At 41.0% G+C, this 25,256-nt stretch overlaps 1 protein-coding gene across 1 annotated transcript in view; it reads right to left on the bottom strand.

Moving 5' to 3' along the window:
* Positions 1-25,034, bottom strand: part of CHSY1 (chondroitin sulfate synthase 1) — a 78,988-nt gene extending 53,954 nt beyond the window's left edge. The window contains exons 1-2 of the mRNA XM_036878715.2: positions 24,713-25,034; positions 11,151-11,646 (exon numbers count right to left, since the gene is read on the bottom strand). Coding sequence (XP_036734610.2) covers positions 11,151-11,646; positions 24,713-25,032 — 816 coding nt within the window. The 5' untranslated portion in view covers positions 25,033-25,034. The remainder of the gene's footprint in view (positions 1-11,150; positions 11,647-24,712) is intronic.
* Positions 25,035-25,256: the final 222 nt, after the last annotated feature.

Raw genomic sequence — 25,256 nt, 5'->3', positions numbered from 1 at the left:
GTTTTGGCGAGCGCTTTTTGGAAGTCTTAAAGGGATAGGGACCCCAATACTAGGGAAACAGGGCAGAAAGACCGGTGAGCAGAGGCCTGAGGCTGGCACCGGAGAATAAAGAAAAACGAACGACCACCTTTTTTTTTTTTTTAATTAAAAACTTTTTTTTTTTTTTTAATTAAAAAAAATTTTTTTTCTTTTTTTTTTGGTGGGCGTTGTTTTGTTTTGGCGGGTGTTTTTAGGAAGTCTTAAAGGGGCAGGGCGGGTCACTTAATCCAGAGGTAGGGAAACCGGGATCTCTGGGCACCCTAACCCCTGGGCTGCAGGGAGCAGGGAGGCCCCTTATGGAGATAAATAGCCTCCCAGCAGCTCCTGCTCCAACGCGACTCCACCATTTTGGAGCAGCTGCCCGAGCCAGGCCACGCCCACAGCAACAGCGGAGATTAACTCCATAGCAGCCGGGCAGGAAGCAGAAACCCTGTCTGCGCGCAGCTGCGCAGCACAAGCCACTAGAGGCCGCTGTTCTCCCAGGAGAGGAGGGCCACAAACCAACAAGAAAGGAAGTCCTTCCAGCCGTCACTAGTCCCAGCTCTACAAACTATTCCTATCACCATGAAAAGGCAAAGCTACAGGCAGACAAAGATCACAGAGACAACACCAGAGAAGGAGACAGACCTAACCAGTCTCCCTGAAAAAGAATTCAAAATAAGAATCATAAACATGCTGAAAGAGATGCAGAGAAATATGCAAGAGAAATGGGATGAAGTCCGGAAGGAGATCACAGATGCCAGAAAGGAGATTGCAGAAATGAAACAAACTCTGGAAGGGTTTATAAGCAGAATGGATAGAATGCAAGAGGCCATTGATGGAATTGAAATCAGAGAACAGGAACGCATAGAAGCTGACATAGAGAGAGACAAAAGGATCTCCAGGAATGAAACAATATTAAGAGAACTGTGTGACCAATCCAAAAGGAACAATATCCGTATTATAGGGGTCCCAAAAGAAGAAGAGAGAGGAAAAGAGATGGAAAGTATCTTAGAAGAAATAATTGCTGAAAACTTCCCCACACTGGGGGAGGAAGTAATCGAACAGACCACGGAAATACACAGAACCCCCAACAGAAAGGATCCAAGAAGGGCAACACCAAGACACATAATAATTAAAATGGCAAAGATCAAGGACAAGGAAAGAGTGTTAAAGGCAGCTACAGAGAAAAAGGTCACCTATAAAGGGAAACCCATCAGGCTAACAGATTTCTCAACAGAAACCCTACAGGCCAGAAGAGAATGGCATGATATATTTAATACAATGAAACAGAAGGGCCTTGAACCAAGGATACTGTATCCAGCACGACTATCATTCAAATATGACGGTGGGATTAAACAATTCCCAGACAAACAAAAGCTGAGGGAATTTGCTTTCCACAAACCACCTCTACAGAACATCTTACAGGGACTGCTCTAGATGGGAGCACTCCTAGAAAGAGCACAACACAAAACACCCAACATATGAAGAATCGAGGAGGAGGAACAAGAAGGGAGAGAAGAAAAGAATCTCCAGATAGTGTATATAACAGCTCAATAAGCGAGCTAAGTTAGGCAGTAAGATACTAAAGAGGCTAACCTTGAACCTTTGGTAACCACGAATTTAAAGCCTGCAATGGCAATAAGTACATATCTTTCAATAGTCACCCTAAATGTTAATGGGTTGAATGCACCAATCAAAAGACACAGAGTAACAGAATGGATAAAAAAGCAAGACCCATCTATATGCTGCTTACAAGAAACTCACCTCAAACCCAAAGACATGTACAGACTAAAAGTCAAGGGATGGAAAAACATATTTCAAGCAAACAACAGTGAGAAGAAAGCAGGGGTTGCAGTACTAATATCAGACAAAATAGACTTCAAAACAAAGAAAGTAACAAGAGATAAAGAAGGACACTACATAATGATAAAGGGCTCAGTCAAACAAGAGGATATAACCATTCTAAATATATATGCACCCAACACAGGAGCACCAGCATATGTGAAACAAATACTAACAGAACTAAAGGGGGATATAGACTGCAATGCATTCATTCTAGGAGACTTCAACACACCACTCACCCCAAAGGATAGATCCACTGGGCAGAAAATAAGTAAGGACACGGAATCACTGAACAACACAGTAGAGCAGATGGACCTAATAGACATCTATAGAACTCTACATCCAAAAGCAGCGGGATATACATTCTTCTCAAGTGCACATGGAACATTCTCCAGAATAGACCACATACTAGGACACAAAAAGAGCCTCATAAAATTCCAAAAGATTGAAATCCTACCAACCAACTTTTCAGACTACAAAGGCATAAAACTAGAAATAAACTGTACAAAGAAAGCAAAGAGGCTCACAAACACATGGAGGCTTAACAACACGCTCCTAAATAATCAATGGATCAATGACCAAATCAAAATGGAGATCCAGCAATATATGGAAACAAATGACAACAACAACACTAAGCCCCAACTTCTGTGGGACACAGCAAAAGCAGTCTTAAGAGGAAAGTATATAGCAATCCAAGCATATTTAAAAAAGGAAGAGCAATCCCAAATGAAGGGTCTAATGTCACAATTATCGAAATTGGAAAAAGAAGAACAGATGAGGCCTAAGGTCAGCAGAAGGAGGGACATAATAAAAATCAGAGAAGAAATAAATAAAATTGAGAAGAATAAAACAATAGCAAAAATCAATGAAACCAAGAGCTGGTTCTTCGAGAAAATAAACAAAATAGATAAGCCTCTAGCCAGACTTATTAAGAAGAAAAGAGAGTCAACACAAATCAACAGTATCAGAAACGAGAAAGGAATAATCACGACGGACCCCACGGAAATGCAAAGAATTATTGGAGAATACTATGAAAACCTATATGCTAACAAGCTGGGAAACCTAGGAGAAATGGACAACTTCCTAGAAAAATATAACCTTCCAAGATTGACCCAGGAAGAAACAGAAAATCTAAACAGACCAATTACCAGCAACGAAATTGAAGCGGTAATCAAAAAACTACCAAAGAACAAAACCCCCGGGCTAGATGGATTTACCTCGGAATTTTATCAGACATACAGGGAAGACATAATACTCATTCTCCTTAAAGTTGTCCAAAAAATAGAGGAGGACGGGATACTCCCAAACTCATTCTATGAAGCTAACATCACCCTAATACCAAAACCAGGCAAAGACCACCAAAAAAGAAAACTACAGACCAATATCCCTGATGAACGTAGATGCAAAAATACTCAACAAAATATTAGCAAACCGAATTCAAAAATACATCAAAAGGATCATACACCATGACCAAGTGGGATTCATCCCAGGGATGCAAGGATGGTACAACATTCGAAAGTCCATCAACATCATCCACCACATCAACAAAAAGAAAGACAAAAACCACATGATCATCTCCATAGATGCTGAAAAAGCATTTGACAAAGTTCAACATCCATTCATGTTAAAAACTCTCAGCAAAATGGGAATAGAGGGCAAGTACCTCAACATAATAAAGGCCATCTATGATAAACCCACAGCCAACATTATATTGAACAGCGAGAAGCTGAAAGCATTTCCTCTGAGATCGGGAACTAGACAGGGATGCCCACTCTCTCCACTGTTATTTAACATAGTACTGGAGGTCCTAGCCATGGCAATCAGACAAAATAAAGAAATACAAGGAATCCAGATTGGTAAAGAAGAAGTTAAACTGTCACTATTTGCAGATGACATGATACTGTACATAAAAAAACCCTAAAGACTCCACCCCAAAACTACTAGAACTGATATCGGAATACAGCAAAGTTGCAGGATACAAAATCAACACACAGAAATCTGTGGCTTTCCTATATACTAACAATGAACCAACAGAAAGAGAAATCAGGAAAACAACTCCATTCACAATTGCATCAAAAAAAATAAAATACCTAGGAATAAACCTAACCAAAGAAGTGAAAGACTTATACTCTGAAAACTACAAGTCACTCTTAAGAGAAATTAAAGGGGACACTAACAGATGGAAACTCATCCCATGCTCGTGGCTAGGAAGAATTAATATCGTTAAAATGGCCATCCTGCCCAAAGCAATATACAGATTTGATGCAATCCCTATGAAACTACCAGCAACATTCTTCAATGAACTGGAACAAATAATTCAAAAATTCATATGGAAACACCAAAGACCCCGAATAGCCAAAGCAATCCTGAGAAAGAAGAATAAAGTAGGGGGGATCTCACTCCCCAACTTCAAGCTCTACTATAAAGCCATAGTAATCAAGACAATTTGGTACTGGCACAAGAGCAGAGCCACAGACCAATGGAACAGACTAGAGAATCCAGACATTAACCCAGACATATATGGTCAATTAATATTTGATAAAGGAGCCATGGACATACAATGGCGAAATGACAGTCTCTTCAACAGGTGGTGCTGGCAAAACTGGACAGCTACATGTAGGAGAATGAAACTGGACCATTGTCTAACCCCATATACAAAAGTAAACTCAAAATGGATCAAAGACCTGAATGTAAGCCATGAAACCATTAAACTCTTGGAAGAAAACATAGGTGAAAACCTCTTAGACATAAACATGAGTGACCTCTTCTTGAACATATCTCCCCGGGCAAGGAAAACAACAGCAAAAATGAGTAAGTGGGACTATATTAAGCTGAAAAGCTTCTGTACAGCAAAAAACACCATCAATAGAACAAGAAGGATCCCTACAGTATGGGAGAATATATTTGAAAATGACACATCCGATAAAGGCTTGACGTCCAGAATATATAAGGAGCTCACACGCCTCAACAAACAAAAAACAAATAACCCAATTAAAAAATGGGCAGAGGAACTGAACAGACAATTCTCCAAAAAAGAAATACAGATGGCCAACAGACACATGAAAAGATGCTCCACATCGCTAATTATCAGAGAAATGCAAATTAAAACTACAATGAGGTATCACCTCACACCAGTAAGGATGGCTGCCATCCAAAAGACAAACAACAACAAATGTTGGCGAGGCTGTGGAGAAAGGGGAACCCTCCTACACTGCTGGTGGGAATGTAAACTAGTTCAACCATTGTGGAAAGCAGTATGGAGGTACATCAAAATGCTCAAAACAGACTTACCATTTGACCCAGGAATTGCACTCCTAGGAATTTACCCTAAGAACGCAGCAATCAAGTTTGAGAAAGACAGATGCACCCCTATGTTTATTGCAGCACTATTTACAATAGCCAAGAATTGGAAGCAACCTAAATGTCCATCAATAGATGAATGGATAAAGAAGATGTGGTACATATACACAATGGAATACTACTCAGCCATAAGAAAAGGGCAAATCCAATCATTTGCAGCAACATGGATGGAGCTGGAGGGTATTATGCTCAGTGAAACAAGCCAAGCGGAGAAAGAGAAATACCAAATGATTTCACTTATCTGTGGAATATAAGAACAAAGGAAAAACTGAAGGAACAAAACAGCAGCAGAATCACAGAACTCAAGAATGGACTAACAGGTACCAAAGGGAAAGGGACTGGGGAGGATGGGTGGGTAGGGAGGGATAAGGGGAGGAGAAGTAGGGGGGTATTAAGATTAACATGCATGGGGGGGTAGGAGAAAAGGGAGGGCTGTACAACACAGAGAAGGCAAGTAGTGATTCTACAACATTTTGCTATGCTGATGGACAGTGACTGTAAAGGGGTTTATAGGGGAGACCTGGTATAGGGGAGAGCCTAGTAAACATAATATTCGTCATGTAAGTGTAGATTAGTGATACCAAAAACAAAGCAAAAAAAAAAAAAAAAAAAAAGGGCAGTTCCTGTGTGGTAACCTCCAACGAGTTCTACACAAGGGTATAAAGGGCATATAAAAGTGTAGGCAAAGGGTCTGTTTGTGTTTATACAGAGGATCAAAGCCTAATTGGGCTACCCCGAAAATGAACTAAGATACGATATGAAAAAGAACTTCCAACATCTGCACTCTCTGGAAGACTCATGCCAGAAGATGATCATCAAAAAACCCCAACAAAGATCCACGCACTGCTACAGCTGTAGATGCACTCATCCCACCAGTTCCTGGACTTGCCATGGGAATGAGGAAGGAGATATCTAAGCTGACCTGTGCATACAGTAAAACAACAAATTTGACTGGATCTATACTGTTGGAACTCAACCAAGAATTTGGAGAAGTGCAAATTGTAGCGCTCCAAACTCTTACAACTACAGACTATTTACTGTTAAAAGAACATATGGCATGTGAACAGTCCCCAGGAATGGGTTGTTTTTTCTGATTTCTCTCAGACTGTTCAAGTTCAGTTGGACAATATCCACCATATCATAGATAAGTTTTCACAAATGCCTAAGGTGCCTTAATCGTTTTCTTGGTTTCACTGGAGATGGCTGGTAATTACAGATATGCTTTGGTTATGTAACTATACTCCTATTATGTTAATGTGTGTGCGCAATTTAAGTAGTAGCTTAAAACCTATATATGCTGAAGTTACTCTACAAGAAGATATGTCAAAGAAATAATCAATCTTCCCATGTTTTCTTCCGCCTGCTACTTCTATAGCTTTTCTTCTTCCTTCCTAATTACAACCCTTAAATAGAATTCGTGCCTCATATCAAATTTACCGAGTATCATAATTCTTCCAAGTGGTAAAGACACCTCAAGACAAATGCTGGGCATAGAAGCCACAGGGCATAAATCTGCAAAGAAGTAAAAAGCTAACCTTTTCAAACAATAAGGCTTCCCTCTCACTTACCAACTTCACATTTCCCTGTATGGCCCCGGAAGATGACTGGTTAGCCAGAGACAGGTAAGATTCCTCAAGGGAGGAACAACCTAAGACAGGCACAGTCGCAGGGGGGCCATCAGGTGAGAAATTGGGGATCAACAGAAGTGAGGCTTAGAACCTCACCCCCCCTGTTCTGAGAGAAATCTTCTGCATACGTGGATGTTTTATTGCCCTGGTCTAGCTTGGATTAACACATAGTCTACAGGCACACACCTGATCATCTACATTTGCTCTCTTACAACACTAAACTATGTTTTCTACCTTTATCTTGTATCTACCTACCACTTCAGCATTTTATTAAAAATAATAATAATAAAGAGAGAAATGTGGTATCCACATATAAATCAAGTATAAAAACCAAATGAATATTCATATTTGAACTGACTGTTTAGAGTTCATAATGCATGAGCAAAACCGAAAGTTTCTGTGATGACTGCCCTTGTACTGTTCACTATGTAACTTATTCATTATGTAAGAATTTGTTCTCCATGTAAGAACTTGTTTGTTATGCCTCAGAAGATTGGAGACTGACGAAAATTAGGCTTGGGGTGGATTAATGATTGTGCATTGAGCATTGACTCCCCTATACAGAATTTTATTGTCGTTAACAACCATTTGATCAATAAATATGAGAGATGCCCTCACAAAAAAAAAAAAAAAAAAAAAAAAAAAAGGACCGACTTCCAATGGTAAAATAAATAAGTAACCGGGATGTAATGTATAGCATAAGGAATATAGTCAAGATATTGTAACAGCTTGGTAGGGTGATAGCTGGAACCTAGAATTATGTATATAAATGTTCTACCACTGTGTTGTACACTTGAAACTAATGTAATGTAATACTGTGCGTCAACTACCCTTCAATAAAAAATAATTATTTAAAAAAAAAAAAAATGAATAGGTTACTTGGGTCAGTTTCCTTTTTGTTCTCTCTTACCTGAAGAGTAGTATGATATTTCACCTATTTGCCTAAATACATTATTGTTCCAAATTTTTCAATGTTTCTCAAAAAAGTCTTGTGTTACTGGAGTTAATGACACCAAACCCATGTGACAAGGGGGAACTGGCCCTGCCAGCTCCACCCACCTCCTCTCCACCAACGGCAACACACAGGCTCTCACCCTGCTGCTAGGGCTTCGCAGCGGGAGGTTTCAGTAAGCCAGGAGGAGCACCACGAAAAACTGCCTTACCGCTCACTATACTGCAATCACGTATTTTCATTATGAAAATGAAGTATTACTTATCAAAAATGCCAAGGTCATAAAAGACAGAGAATCTGTACAAACATTCCAGATTACAAGAGGCCAAAGAAATGTGACAAGCAAATGCAATACCTGACCCTAGGCTGGAGCTGGTAGTGGAGAAGCAAAAACTGTTTGTTACACAAGCTTGACAGGGTCAACAGAGAAAATGAGAATATAAATGCCAGGTTAAAGTTTCCATGTTAAATTTACTTAAGCTGTACCGTGGGTGTGTAAGAGAATTTCCCTATTAGCCAAAATACACTGGTGTTACTTAAAGTGAGACCCACACTTTAAATTAAGTACAGTTACCTTAAATGGCAGGGGGATGGATCTACGACTCTCTAGATGGGTGAAAGCACAGGTACTCAGGAACGCAAACAAATAATAAGGCGAACGGAGTAACGGAGTAAAATGTTAACAGGTTAATCTGGGTATAGGGTATATGGATGTTCTCTGGACTACTTGATTGCTGCTTTTCTGTGAAATTAAAAATACTTCCAAATAAAGTTTTTAAAAGCCATGTGTTAATAATCAACCACTAATAAAAATCAAAACAAGCTTAGAAATGGACCTGGATTTTGTCTATGACAGTTGTTCCTACAAGCCATTTTAATTATGTAAGTGTAATCCCAAGGCATTATTTCAACTTGAAAAAAAAAATTACACCTTCTGGCTAGGTTTATAATGGGGCAAAATAAGCACCTTCCAAGATCCAAAGCTTAACATAATTGCCTTGAACATAAGATTCAACTCTGCAATTTCTCATAATGGCAGCCTTAATGGAGAAACTAGATTTACAGGAAGTTTTAATAAAAGTTCTGCATCCACATGAGGGATTTATCTCACCTAAGTGGTGAATAAAATGACAAATCCTAACAACAACTTAGGTTAGAAGCACTTAAAGCCCTACAAAAAAAAAAAAAGGAAAAAGAGAAATCAAAGGCCTATTATTAAATGGTAAATGTCACAACAACAGAATTCTTAAAAATGATAATAACAAAGAACTACATATGAAAGGCAAAACTTTAAGTTTACAGAAAAACATATGAGAAAATTTCTGTGACCCAAGAAAGGGAAGAATTTCTTGAACAAGACACAAAATCATAAACCATACAGGAAAAGAACCACAAAACAAACTACACTTCTTTTCTCAATTTGCATATAACAAAACTACCACATTTAAAGGGAACAGAGGGTATTCTCCAACAAAAGGAGGGTGTCCAGAGAGCAAACCGGTAGTCCCTAGAAAAGCTACTGATCTGGAAAAGGTCTGTTGGCAGCATTTCAAGACATGAAAAGCAGCAGAGACAGGCATCCGAAGCTGATGGTCCAAACTCCTCGGGACACCCCAGGCAGGGGAAGCAAGCCACCCAGGGAGGGAGCTTCCTCCCCCTCCCCCACCTCCCTTTAGCTAATAAGGTCATTAGCCAGCCTTAAGTCTAAGAGGCAGCTCCAAGGAGCTAGACAGAATGATTCCCGGCACCCCTGCTTAGGGCCTTAGAAAACTTGGTGATTACATCATAACAGGGGAGAAAAGCCCCAAAACTGTCTCTCAATCCCTACTGCCCCAGGACAATACTTTCTAACTGTATCTTGGCACTAAGGCTAAGTCAAAGTTCATAAACTCAAGATACTGGCTCTGTTGGTGTCTATCTAGCAGTGTATAAGAGTTAATGGCATGACAACACTAAGACACATATTTTTTTAAATTCTATCTCAAAGGTAGACCTATTCTCTACAATTCCAGCAGGAAGGCTAGCTTTCCAGAGATCAGAAGCAGCTTAGAGCATTCAAAATACACAAGGCATTACATTTTTAAACATAATGAAACATGCTAAGGTTATAATTACTTAATTAAGGTTAGGGAAAAAGTAGAAATACTGCCAGTTGTACTCTGCTTAGAACAGCATAAAATTCCCAAACAGCTTTCCTTGCTGCAAAAATCCAATGACAATAGAGATCCCCCAGATCCAGTGACCAATTGCCCTCGCATGGGGAGAGCAGGGGAGGCTGACACAGAGATTAGAGGGTTCACAGATCACATCTGGAATTTAAAAGATATCTTTTATAATTAGAAACTACATGAAGACTACTTCCTGTACACTTGAAAATGTCCACTTCCCCAAAAGTTCAAACAAAAGAAATGGAGTGATTAGGAAAACATTTAAAAGCAAGGCTGAGGGGAAGGCAAGTACAGGCAAGAATACTATTTTTCACTTAAGCACTTTAGAAAATTAACTCAGATGAACAGCTAACAGTTTACATGAGAAGGTGTGTTTCTTTCTCTTGGGCAAAAGGTCTAGCAATTCCCTCTGCTGTCCTCACAACTATCAGTAGTTTACCAATCTAAACACAACACAACCTAAATAATTTTTTCCACTCTGACTAATATCACATCCTGCAACCGCAGGCAAGAGATGCACATCTGCCAATAAAAACAGAGTAAAGTCAGAAGCTAACTCATTCTCTAGAACTATTAAAGAGAAAACATCTACAAGCAGAATTCTTTCAAAAAATTGCATTTATGTGTTAAGAAAACTCAGAAATCGCCTACCACCTATTCTGAATGGGCCAACAATACTGCAAACTTCCAGGTTACAGTAATTGTCTAAAAAAGTGAAGGTTTAAGATAAAGGCCAGAGCCAAATGCTATTGGCTTTTTTACATCATTATTCATTTTATAAATTCATAACATCTAAGTTTCTAAACTTTGTGGGTCCACATGATGAGATGAACAGGGCCTTTGGGCGAGTAGGACACATTCTTGCAATCATACCTGTAGAAGCAGTAAGGGTCAGAACAGACGGATTTTCTGGACAATCCTGAAAATACCACTGCACCCTGCAACAAACTATATCTTTTCTTTGGACCCCCAAATGCTATTGTTTATTAACTAAATGATTAGGACAAAAGTATAGAAGGTATGTTCTAAAAATAGAGAAAAAAGTATTAAGGAAATCACATTTTAAAAACTAAGGCAAAAATAGCAACTGTAAGACTTAAAGAGGTTATTATCACTAGTTTCCTATGATTGGTTCAGAACTAAAGACAAAATTAACAGGTTTTTTTTTTCTGTTCTTACCTCATAAGACCAGACACACTGCACCCCTGCAAACCTCCGGACACATCTTCCCACCTCCACGTCCTCATGAGTAGTGTACATTTCCCGAAGACACTTTCCAATGTGTGGTACCATCCTCCGGAGGACTTCCCGGCTCATGATCACACCAGGGCCCCCCATGCAGAAGTTCTCACCAGGCTCCAGGGCCAGTTTCCCCATTTCTTCCGTGGTGCCCAGTCCTGTCTGCCCAAGAAAGAGGGGCTCACTGCTATTCAAACTCCTCAGAAAATTCTCCAGACGGTCTCCTTTGATATAAACATCATCGTCTGCTCTCATAAACCATTCATACTTGTCCAAGTAGTGGTCATGCATGTACTTGAGCATCATAAAAGACTTCTTCTGGGGTGGGTAGGAATCGTCCACGCCCCGTAGTGGCACTATCGGAATTGGTATCGATGTGTCTGAACCCTCACTAGAGAAGAATTCGACTTTCCCAGGAATTGTCTTGGACCACGTTCTGGAATAAAATAAGTATCAGTGAGAGAATGGTTTATTTCAAGCTTCTCATTTCCAGAAATTCACTTATCTACTGATGTTGAATGGCTGCATTCAAAAGTATGATAAAAAGCTACTTCATCTGCTTGCTTCCTCTATTGCAAAGTTCAAATATGTTTTCAAAAGAATCACGAAGTATACAAATATTTCCAGGATAACTATGTTTTTGCCAGGGCACGAAGCTCTAGATATTCAGGTTAATTTTCTGAAACTATCAACTCTAACAAACTCCCTACCTACAAACTGCCCTACTCCATAAAACAAACAAGAAAAAAAAAATCAAATCATTTATGCAACAAATTTTCTTTGAATGCCCACCAAGTGCCAGGTATGTGCTAGGCCAGGGGTATGGAAGATGAGCAAAACACCTAGCCCAGCTTGTGGAGCTGACATCTGGAGAGACAGACACCAAAAGTAGTCATACAAACGTACATATGACGAACTAAGACACGCGCTCTGGAAGGAGGGCCCACAGCCCTAAAGAGCATAAACACAGGACACAGAGCAGAGAACACTTCTCTGGGACTCAGTGAACAGCAAAGACAGAGAAAGGGGTTGGGGAGCCAGTGAAGCAAACTGCAGGTGGGGGGAGAGAAGGCCAGGGGAGCCCGGCCAACATTCCAAGGGGAACTGCGAAAAAATCAGAAGGAAACACGGTAAAGAATCCTGCTGCCCAACTACTGACTTAAGGCCATCACGTCACATTTTCCCTTATACTTTCTTTATGCTACATATTAAGAGCTGAAGTGGCCTAGCTACAAAAATGCATTTTAAACAGACTACTTATAGGTAAAACGTATCAGAGAAAAAGTGACACAGTAAATTCAGCCTTTGTATGATCAAAAAAACCCAGTTCCCAGATCATGTTCTCCCCAGTGTATTTTCATTTTGCTTAACTGTGATACAGTATTTATTATGGTGGAAAGTGACTTACAGATCAATGAAAACCATACATATCTTTAATGGAAAGTCTTAGGAGACAAATATCTGAAAAGATAGACACACCAATCTTCTGGTGAAGAGGCACAGATGTAGGGATATGGCGGGGGGTGTGGAATAAAGATGACTTTCACTTTTTATTCGCTGTATATTGAGGGAAATTTTTATACACACGATACTACTCTTTTGGAAAAAAAAATTAATTGTGATAAAACATACATAACTTGAAATTGACCACTTTAGCCATTTTTAAAGTATAACATTCAGGGACATTAAGTACATTCACATAGTTCTGCAATGATCACCACCATCTGTCTCCAGAACGTTTTTCATTTTGCAGAACTAAATTTCTGCAGCATGCTATTATTTTTGTAATTTTAAAAAACACCTACAATGAAGTATTTAAAGAAAAAGTACTGGCTTTTAATTATCTTCCTAACTCAAATATAAAGAATACAAATGACTTCTAACTTATTTCACTCAGAGGAAAAATTCCACAGGATTGAACTTTTTACCAAACATGCTTCTCAAAGTGCCAAGGATTAAATATATTTCATTTTTAATCAAATCTAGGATGTACCAGTTTTATGTACCAGTAACAAAGAAAAAAATATTGCCAGTCATAATCATATGATGCCAACAACTGTAAATGCATCCTGATTTCAGAGATGTAAAAACATGAAAAAAAATGTACATTTTTAAATTGATGTAAGACAGTACCTGATGTTTTTCTTTACTGCCTATGGATTTAAAATGGACCTATAGAGTCTATGCCACTCAGAAAACTGTTTAACAAATTATTCAGCATATACACAACCTGATGGGACTATAAATGCTATACTAGGTATTGCACTTCATTTTCACAAAGGATATGCTACCAGAAAAAAAGGATGTAAAGTAAACACAGTAGAAATGGGGTAATTAATTTAAAGAGAAACAAATCCCTGGCATAACGAAACAAGTCCTTTTAAATATGCAAATAAACTGTAACCTACCAGAATGTATGAAAACCTGAACACACCCTTCTGACACAGCAACTGCTGGCGGGGAGATGATTCCTCAGCCTAAGGAAGTCCGTGATGACACAGCTGTAGTGAGAAAACCCCACCCAAGTCAAGGAGCCCGATTCCTCCCTCTATGTAGAAATGGCTACTGTTTGTCAGTCACAACAATTCTTTGAAAAGTAATTTCAGTGCTTGGCATGGAATAGAGATCAATAAATACTGCTCATTTGTCTGAAATAAGTGACATGAAGATGCCAGGTGTGTGTGTAGTTGGGGGGTAGAATGCAAAAGGGCAGAAATAATGTCTCTTAGAAATTTCCAAGTGAGGTTTTCATCACTTTCCACAAGCCACACTAACATTTCCTACCATTCCTCATATAAAACGGAACCAACTTAATCAAACCACAACAGGAAAACAATTATTAAGAGGTAAAATTCTCAGGCAAGCTAGAGTTGATATACTATCATTCATGGTACTTTTGAAACATAAAGCTGAGGATTCTGTATTAGCTTACAATTGATTTTAAAGGGATGGTGAACAAAATTAACTTAGATTCTACCCAACTGCTTCTGAACTAAAATGTGATTAATGAAGTAGATCAAGTTCAAAGTAGTACTAAAGCAGCCAGCCTCAGAAGCTCTTAAAGTACTAATGCACCACGTTATTATTTAGGACATGGGATGTGTAAGGCAACGTCTACCTTCACACAAACAGCCCACTAAAAGGACAACACACAGCGTAATGGTTAAGAGCTTGGGCTCTGGAATCAGGTTGCTGGGATGAGAACCCTGGCTCCACTTCAGGGAAGTTACTCTGTGCCTCACTTTCCTAAGCTGTAAACCTGTGATAATAATTGCACCTGCCTTCCAGGGCTGTTATGAGGGTTCAACGGATTATTAGATTAAAAGTGCTTAGAAGTTAGCCTGGCATGCAATAAGCATTATATAAACGTGACTTATTAGGGAAGACAGAAGTTTGCAAATAAAATAAGGTAGTGAAAGAGGAAATGAAGGAGATGGGAGAGTGTGGGCTGAACTTGGAACAGCCAGTCACAAGATTACACATTGGAGAGAAGGTTATTATGGAAATGCCGCTTGTCACATCTCTGGCTAAAAACCTAACACACGCTATACATTAGAATTCTGTTTTACCATCATTCTGAGATAATGTTAGGGTAGAAGTCTAATAAGACTTCAAAAGTGTTTCCGCTCAAAATCCCAGACCCCTTCATAATTAGACTGAGGATCAAAATCCAGCCTGGACTGGTTTCCAACGGGCCCCACCAGACAGGGCACAGGAAAGGCAGTGCCAGCAATACAACTACCACTGATGCGATTAACGCCTAAACTGTCACTTGAAATAGTGTCATTTGTCCAAGAAGAGAACCTAATTAATTTTAAAAACAATCTAACTTCAAAGCATCCTTAAAAGCCTCTAGAGTTTTATGGTAACTCAACCCAATTTTTATCTTCTCCTTTTTAGGTAACCCAGGGCAAAACCTCATGTTGCCCTTTTCTTTTCTAAATGACTGCTGGTTCTAAGGAAATCTCTCAATATGAAGTATTTGTAAATCTTCCAATCTTAAGAAATTCTAATCTTTTTTCACTTGGGTACCTATAGCTTAAAGAGCTCCATGAAGTTAAAGAGTTCTGGAACATAAATCATGATTTACTATCCTGGGGGAGCAGGGAGAGTACACTATTAATTTCAAGGAAATACTGCTAAAGAAGCAAGCTGGCCTTCCTTCTGAGATAGAAATAGGTCAAGTTCCTTAATTTTCATAAGCAAATGTCAACTTTTGTCATCAACACGTTTGTTACCTGGAGCAAAGAGCTCTCACTTAATTAAAACCGCAAAATTTGCAAAGGTCCTTGCCAGAAAGCTCGATTTTCAATGGACTGATAACCAAGTCTTACTAAAGCACAGATAAGACAACCGAAATTCGAGAGTGCCAAGAAAGCACTCTTCCATTCCTCCAGGCTTCTAAATGCTATCCCTATTCCATGTTAAATCAGAGTTAAGTAAAACAGCTGGACAGTGGTGGCTTCGCTAAGGAATGCCTTCGCTGAGTCAGGACTTAATACAGTAGTCTCCATTTCAATTCAATACCATTTTAAGAAAAACTACATAAAATACATTTCTGTGTAAAACTGCATTTACACCATGACTGTCCTGGGTACATACATTCATAATATGCAGTTAAGTTTTAAAGCAGACAATAGTGTCTACTTGTGACATGGAATATTAAGGGAACAAAAGTACACATACAAAAATAAATAATGTACAAATTAACCCAAAAGTGCTTATTTTTGAATGGAGAAGGGATTTAATCTTCTTTGTGTTTTCTACATTTTCTAAATTTTCTACAAAAGATGGGTATATTTAGAATTAGAAAAATCAATTTTTATCTGGGGGAAAGCTTTAAGCTGGAAAGGATCCAAAGAAATAAAAAGATTTGACAACAGAACTGTTGTGATGAAAGTATTTTTTTACTCTATCCAATGGAAAAAAACCTAAAAGAAAAATGGAGTAAGCTTGAGTACTTTCTTTTTACATTTTCTAAACATTAATAGCTATACATTTTTATAACCACAAAGGGGAGATTTTCTGGGAGTTCCCCCAAATCACAATTACATATGTTGTCTGATGGTTACAGGGTAAGTTTGAAAGGACTCATGTGATCAAATCACCTCAGAATTTGGAATCAAGAAAAGGAAAGTACAGTTTTCCCTCTGTAGAACCGACAACAGGAATTGAATGTACGTATCTATATTCTTCCCCATTTCAGAAAAGATTTAGACAACTTAACCCAACTACACAGAGTATGAACTAAATAAGCATGAAAATAAGGCCGAAGAAAAACAAAGAGTAGGAAAATCAGAGCAAGGCGTGGAGGCGGTGCCTGTACCAAGGAGGGCAAAACGGCAGCAGTAGTTGCCCTCACAAATCTATGCCCACCGTGAACACTGGACCAACTAGAGCCCCTACGAAGATACCAGCTTGGGACCTATCTGTCATCAGGTGGCCTCTGTATCTTCTAACTGTGGGTCCAAACTCAGCTATAAGCCTTTCCAGCAGGCAACCAACAGAAGCCCAAGACCATGTCCCACTATTCAGGACTGAGTGAAATAACTGTTCTGGATGCTAAGCCCTGAAAGTCTGTGGTGGAGAGAGAAAGGCCAAAGGGACTGATCACCCTATGGGAAGCAGTTTGAAGGAGCAGCAACCTTAGCTCATTGTCCCAGAAAAGCACATGGAGGGCAGTGCTATGCTGCCAGTCATATGCACTTGAACCCAATCAGGCCTTGGGAAAACTCAGAGGTCTTCCACGGCTACCAAGTGATGATTCAAGGCTTCTCCAGGAGCTGAGGGAATGCCCTCTGGTAGGATGCTGCAAGGTTCCTCAGTCCCCTATCGGGCCCGTCTTCCTTTGGGGAGCTCTGCAGCCCCAAGCACTAAGCTGGGTGCTCCCTCCTCCCCCTATGTGGTTTCCGGATATGTGGTTTCCTCTTTTAAAATCTTCAACTGTCTCACTGCGTATGACCCTATGACGTGAGCAATCTCAAATTCTTTTTGGAAGTAAGTGGGGAAACAGAACACAGATCACAACTGGTGGGAAACTTTTTTAAAAAACAAGTATTATATTCTTTACTGCTAATCCTAAAAAAATAGACTTACAGTGAAAGCAAGCATTACAGAGCCTTTTTACTCTCAATAAAGCTCTCGGTGGGTGGATTACAGCTTCCCATTTCAACAATGGCCTGGGCACTAGCCCAGGAGGCAGTTCCAAGGTATTAAGAGCTAATAGCAACCTGCCCTTAGAATCCAGGTTCAGAGCAAACAGTGGCAATACTCATCAGTAGAGCCCACAAAAATGCCCTCTTTGAAATGTAAGAATTAAAATTTGGAGTGTTAATGACAGAAGGCAAATTCTGTTCTCATGATACATCTCGACAGCTTCAAGCGTTGGAGAGCTACCTTATGTAGTTTGTATTTTTTGTTGTTGTACACTTAAAGCATAAACATGCAACTAACTCTTAATCATGCATGAACAAAATTAGTTTTCACATTTAATTCAAAGCAAAAAAAAAAAAAGGTAGTGTTACTTAATGCAAACAATAAAACTACCCCAAACCTATTCTGGCTAACCCCTTTCCAAGCCAGTCTTCCCCCGTTGAGGCACTCAGTCACAACAAGCCCGCATAACAGCCAACAGGCACCCTTTACTGAGCAGCGGAGTGCAGACACTGTGCTGAGGGCATTAGACACTGGATCTTATGACAACTCTATAAAGCGTGTAAGGTATTGTTACACACATTTTGCAGATGAGACTTGGCTCGGAGCCAAGTAAGTCATTTGCCCAAGATCATAAAGCTAATAAATGTCAAAGCCGGAAAACAATATGACTGCAAAGCCTCCACTGGTCAGGCTGTGGCTTTTCCATCCTGCACACCTGGTTCCCAGGTTATAACCCACATTTCTTTTGCAGTCCCTCCTCCACCGACAAGGCTGAGAAAGCAGTCATCTCAGATAAGGAGGGCAGCCTGATACTGACTTCAGCCACTTCCACCCACTCTGCGTCTGCCTGGCAGAGCCCTGCCCATCCAGGACACCGCTTCAGAGTTTGGGCGGGATTTTACTGAAGATCGGAAGACATTCAATCACTAGCTTCTGAAACCACTCTTATATTTGGGTCCCTTTGCTACTCTAAATCCTGCCCAAACATTTTCCACTGTTAGGGTTGGAAGCACAGCAGAAAGTTTAACACAAATCAGCCTTTGTACCTAAGTTCAACTTACAAAACAATCATTTTAATGGCATTATTATCTACATTTTCAAAAATCTTCAGGTTCTGGGTTTGCAAGCCCAGAGCAGATGTCCAATCAGAGCAGACTACACCTTATTTTTAACCATCCACAAACAAATGTACTTGGCTAGACAAATACCTATAGCTATAAACGCTTCAAAAAAGACACTGAATTAAGTGTGTGCGCAGCTTTACTTTTAAATCGTTAACTAAAATTCTCACATTCAAGTGCTGTCACCTGATTCTCCCATGTATCACCTCAGCAGTATGAAGTAACAAAAACTGAGGAAAATACAGTTACAGTAACCAAATAAACAAGTTTTCCCCTACATTTCAGGGCAGGATTAACTGTCACTTACTGAAACAAGAATGACCCCAGACTCACGCTCCAGGGAGTCAAGGGCCAACATGCCATCTGTGCCCAGCACTTTTACAGGTACCTACAATTTAACATGCTTAAAACTGCACTCACATTTCCTAAGAGCTGTCATCTCCTCCTGCTCTTTTTTTTTTAACTGTAGCTCTGCATCTTTATTACAAAATAATTGCTCATTGTAGGAAAACTCAAAAATATAGAAAAGAGCCAAGAAGAATATGAAGTCATTCAGCATAGTGGTGTATATACTTTTACACCTTCTTTTCTATGCTACACAAACACAGATTTTAAACAAAAATGACCTCATACTGAGCATACAATTTTATAGCCTACTCTCACTTAAAACATATTATGAACCTCCCTTCATTTCAATAAATGTATTTCAGCCACATCACTTTTTATAGTTAGAGAAGTAGATCACCAGCTAAATCAGTTGCGGTCCATAGTTCCTAATGCACACACAACACAAAGATACTTGAAATTTCCACTTCATTAGTTAACATCTCTGAGCACATCTTTAAATTCCTTTGGGAAATTTCTAAAGAAATTCCCAGATCTCAGATCTCAGCCCCAAGGAACTGCCCTTTGTCACTGTTCATTCACTTCTTCCTGCTATGCCCTGTTTCCAGGAACCTGCTATCTCTGCTTCAAACACTCCTAACTCAGCCTTAAAGACCAGTTAGGGGAAGACTAGCGAATAGGAGTGTGGGTGAGACCCTTCCTGATCCCCTTCATAAGCAGCACAGGCCTATTTCTTCTGTGCCCTCGCAATAATCAGTCCAGGCACCCCAGAGCCCTTAACCATCCAAAATGATCATTGGTTTCCTCACCTAGACAATGAACTCTGCAGGGATAGGATTATAAATCTCTTTTCAACAAAGAGCAGCTTAATTAATGGTGGGGAAAAGTGAAAATGCCCATTCAGTGAAAACACCATCACATATAATCTTGCCTTCCTATACGAGTGATTCATAAAGTGAAATGAATTATGCTCCAAAAGTTCACTTACAGGTTCATTTGGATTATAGAAAGCTTTCAGTAAATTTTTGCCAAGCTGAATTCTATCTGAGAAAACAATTGCTCTAAACTGCTTAAAATAAACAGGGTTTACTGAGTTCAAGAAATAAGGAAAGGAGCTCTGAAATTTGCTCATTAAAGTTAGTAAAAGGAACTACGTGTCTTTGAAAGCATTGGGAAGAGGCCATTAACTGGTATAACAACATCTTGCGATAAAATTCCTTTACCTAAAGCTGGTGTTTCTCAAACTTCCTTCCCACAATTCCCCACAGACTGATGCTAATCTTTAATGGTACCCTTTATCTCTCCTGGGGCAATGAAGGGAAAGCATCCACCTCTTTCTTCTGAGAACATAAAGAACAAAACAGTTCTCCATCCTCAACCCAAGGAAGATAAGAATCAAGCCTAATAAAAGGTGTTGGATTAGTTTAGTATTCTGAGCATAAAAATGGGACTAAAAAGCTAAGTATGTTTGCTTTTTCTTTTTTATCAAACCATTAATTAAAAAAAAAAAAGAAACAGCATCAAAACTCTCCCAGCAAGAACAAGTAAGTATAGCCAAGAAATATTTGAAACAAAAGAGAACTTGTCTACCGGATATTAAAACATTATTCAACTTCCAATAGTTCCAATGGGTGGTACTGGCACAAGAACAGACAGAAAAGATCAATGGAATAAAATGGGAAGTCCAACAGCATACCCAGGAATTTTGAGTATGAGGAAGATGCCATTTCAAGTTGGTAGGGAAACGGGAGCTTATTCAACAGACAGTTCAGAGACAATGTGCTATTTGGGGGGAAAAAATGAGGTTAAGGTAGTTTCTTTCCTTTCTAGAATTAGGGGGGAAAAAAAGTTACATTTAAAAAGCTCTCCCAGGTAATAACTTTCTGAGCTGAGCTGAGGGGTAAAGAAAAAAAAAATCAGAAAGGAGAACACTGAACTATGTGAGTATTTTACTTCTGTACATCAAACATAACTAAGAAAAAATATCAAAAAAAAATTGCAGCTCGTAATTAAAGACACAAGGAGCCCAGGGGTTCTGGGTGATCTGTCACTAGTAAGCAGCACAATAAATTACTGTAGAGGAATCATGGTACCATCTTAAAGTGAAATTAGTGAGAATACAAGTATCTTCCTAGATGAGTCAAAACAATTTATTTCATATGTTTATTTGTATAGCCCCAGTTACCCAGAGCCCTCAGGGAATTTTAGTTTAAGAGGGCTTCAGATTTTAGTTTACACCTCCAACAACGTAATCACCACAGATGTAAATTTTCTCTCAATTCCTTCTTCAATTCATAGCATTTATAAACCTAAGTACACAGCCAAGCCACCTGTGTGTCTAAAAGCCATCTTAAAACTTTTCCTGTGCAGAACTAGATCTCTGCTGATTCACCTCCTTCCACTGAATCTACTCTTCCTCTGGTCTCTTCCCACGTCAGTAAATGGCAGAAGCACCCGCCTTGTCTTTCAAAGCAAAAGTCATTGTCAATTCCTCTTTGCTTATGCCCCACAAGCATTCCAACAGCCCATCTTTAATTCTGGCTCAGGCACGTATTCTGGAACTGTCTATTCTCTCCACCTCTACTGCTACCACACTCATATCAGCCACCCTCATCCCCACCTGGACCACCTCCTAACATCTCCGTTTCCCTACCATCCATTCTCCACACAATATGCAAAAATCAACTCTTTAGAACACAATGCAATCACCTCCCTCTCCTGCCTAAGCCTTCCAAAGGCTTTCTTTCTAATTCACTTGGAATACATTTCCAGGAGACCAGACACTGTCAGGCCTCATCTTTATTTCATTGGCCTTTTTCAGGTTCTTTTCCAAGCTGGTTCCTGCCCTATAATTTACCAGCTCCTCCCTCTGCCCCCCACAAGCTCATCAGTGATATCTACACAATCGTTTCCCCACTGTCAGATCTCAGCCCAAACACAAAGTTCCCCAAGCCCTGACCCAACCACCTAATTAGAGGACACCACCCCATCCTTTCCTTACCCTGTTCTATCTTCTTCACAGCACCCAACACGAGCTGAAATGCTCTTTTCAGTGCCTGTCCCTCCCACTAGAACAGAAGCTCAGTGAGAACAACCATCTTCACTATTTTTTTTGTGTTCTCAACACTAAGGGCCCGAACTTGGAGGGGTCAGGCATCTATGTTAAATGAAGGGATGAGTCTTCAGTGTATGTGAACATTTTGATGAACCTTTCTAAACTGAACACCTAGGTCACCTCAGGGTCTACAGAATAAGTAGCCCTGGCTGATGTCTGACCAGATATCCTTTGAGTTTTGTTGTGCCTGCTTTTAAAAATCTGTCACTTGCCTGCTATCAGCTGTCACTGCACTGCCAACATCTCTCAGTGGCCCCTCTCCCCACTTGAACTGCATGGAAAGTAAAAGTCCATAATGATGAGGCTGTCGGATCTTGAAAGTACACCAACTTTAGTATGGAAAGGCTTATCTCCTCCGAGTTTTTCAAAGGCTCTTTTTTAAAGTCCTGTCTGGATCTCAGAATCTGACGTTTTCAATATCCTACCTAGCATAAAAGGACACCATGGTGCTATCTTACCAAAAATGTTGGCACCTCCTTCAACCCATAGACAAAAATAATTGAATTTTAAAAAACAAAAACAAACAACAATGGAGTTTTTTCTAAGGTAAACAATGAACATGCACTTTACGGAAGATGTAAAACTGAGCACACCCAGTGACACACTGGAGTTCTACCCCATGCTAGAAGATTCAGGCACTGTTACACAGAACTGTGCATGAAATTTCCAGTTTGAGTTGAGTGTGGACTTCTGGCCCAGGCTGAAAAGCACTGCAAAGCCATAATCATAAGTTACACCCTATAACTCCATCTCAATTTAGGCCTTCCCCAAAATGTTCCTTAAGGCTAAACTCATTTTGTGCCATCTGCACCGAGCCTAAACACAGGGCTGACAGGCTGAGAAGCAGAGGACCTTGACCAGGAGGAGAAGTCCACTCCCAGGCTCCAAGTAAAATGACTTCTTAGGATCAGAGAGAGAGAAAAGGTATTCAGAAAAGCAAACAGAATGACTGGATGGGATCACTGTTTCCTGGTAAGGGTTTTCCTTTATCAGAAAGGCTGAGTTTTCACAAAAAAGGGAGAACTGGGCCAGAGGGCAAATTATGTTTCTATTTCGCCCTAACTGCCTGAAAGAAATAAGCAGTAAGAAAATCCTACATCCCCAAAAGGAGATGAAGTAGGAGATTTAGAAACCAGGCCAAAAGTAAGAGCTCCAAGCATGTGCTTTGGGAAAAGCCCATCCCCAGGTATAAAACAGGTCAAGGTTGCATGACATTTTCTGAGTGTTCCAGGACCCTTAACTGGTTTGTATATACTGATTTTGTACCCATGCAAATGTTTTTGTTTGCAGGACAAGAAATCACACCATCTGGTATTCAAACAAACTATTTGGGTAATTTTCCCCCATATTGTGATTTCAGAGCTTGTCATCAAATTGCAGTCATGTAGATTTATTCTTTCAAAACTATGCTGTGAACAATTTATACAGCTCAATTTTGATGTGGATATTCTCTTGTCAAAAAGCACAATCCTCATAAAATTCCAGGTAACTCATGGTAGATCTGGGAAAAAAGACCTTAGCTCTGAGGGTTCCCAAATTGCTACCTAAATTTAACACTACTTGCACTCTAAGCTTTTCAGTCACTTAGGACCCCTCCTGGCAGAGCCTGGGCTCTGGACTTCAGCTCCTAATGGAAACACAGGAGTGGGGAATCAATGCACTGAAAAGGCAGACATTAGTGCTTATACACCTTTTCAATCCTTGACTTCCTCCCTTAGAGGAACAGGGATCCATATATACTCTCCCCCTCACAACGTCTAATGCCTAAAGGTTTACATCAGGACCTGATTTAAAAGCTGAAGTTATAAAGGCGCTGGTTATAAACTAAGAACTAACAGCAACCAGTCTGGCCTTACTCAGCACTGACTGTTCTAAAAAAAAGTTCATTCCCAGAGGACCTCCCCATATTGGTTTGCTCTGTGGCTGGATGAATCCCAAATCTTATCCGTACAGTAAGCATGTCTGTACTTCACACGTATAAGGTTTCCCTTCACCCCCTTCATTGAATCCACACACCCCTCTTCTTCCTTGAATTCACTCTAATACAAATCTGCCACTCCAAAATCATCTCCCTTCTAAAGATTTTAATTCCTTTAATCCTGAGCATGATTCCAGCTACTTTTATGACTCATATGGCCAACTAGAGCCCAGACACTGGACAACACATATCCATCACTAAACTGGACTAGTGGACACCAAATCTACCTCGGTCCAGGAACTGCTGGTCATCTTTCCACTTACTCAACAGACTGGTGCAGTCAACTGTACGCTGGGCACCCCCTTTCAACAATGAAATCTGCAATAGCCAGATTAATGTACAGTGGCTCTAGCTCTGCAAGGGCAAAAGCACGTATTTCAGAGAATGAAATAACCATCACGGCCACCACCATCACAGGTATCGCGCCGAGGTTTTCCAACGACCTTATGAGGGAGATTCGTTCAGTCGGCCCATTTAACAAAGGAGCGGAGAACTTGGATGAAGAAAAGCTAAGGTGCCATGTACAAAGTCAGGGCGAGGACCGCACCCGGAGGGGCCGCCCTGGTCTGTCTGCCCCCAAAGCCCCTGTCTCGAGCGCTGCGGCCATCACACCGCTCTGACTTTTGCTGTCAGTGCCCGGCATCGCCCGAGGGGCAGCCCAATCCCACAGGAACCCTGGGAGCCTCGAGTCTGGGAAGCTGGCAGAGGCATGAGCGGCGCGGGGCCGGCAGGGCCGCCCGCCGGGATGCTGGATGGAGGCGGCGATGCCGTGGGAGCAGGGGCTCACCTGTAGGCGGCCACGGCGCGGGTCTGCAGGTATTTCTGGGCGGTCATGACTCCCACGAAGAGAAAGTTCCTGTCGCGCGGGCCGAAATCCGGGGCCGGACCGTGCGGCCAGAGCTGCGTCCCGCGCGCATAGCTGCGCGTCCCGCCGGCCTGGAAATTTGCCGCTTGCCCGGGCCGGCAGCCCTCGGGGCTGGCACGGCGCCGCGGGCCCGCTCGCTTCAGCTCGGAGGCGCGGGGGAGGACGAGCCGCGAGGCCAGCACGAAGCCCAGCACGAGCCCGAGCAGCACGCTGAGCCAGGCGCGCCGGCTGCGCGCTGCCATGCCCACGCCGCGCCGCCCGCCGGGCCGCCGCTGCAGCCGCAGGCTCCGTGCGCCCTCAGCCCGCTGCCCCCGCCCGCGGAGGCCAGCCCGCCCTAGCGCCGCGAGGCCCGGCCCGGGCAGCGCCGCGGCCGCCGCCGGCCCGCCGCGCCCATCGCGGCCCCCAAGCCGCCCGCAGGCCCCGCGCCGGCGCTTTGTTCCGCACTCCCACCCCCACCGCCGCGGCC

The sequence above is a fragment of the Manis pentadactyla genome, chromosome 18 (assembly GCF_030020395.1).
Source record: "Manis pentadactyla isolate mManPen7 chromosome 18, mManPen7.hap1, whole genome shotgun sequence".
In the NCBI taxonomy this organism is placed as follows: domain Eukaryota; kingdom Metazoa; phylum Chordata; class Mammalia; order Pholidota; family Manidae; genus Manis; species Manis pentadactyla.
This window is presented reverse-complemented; position numbering and strand designations above follow the sequence as displayed.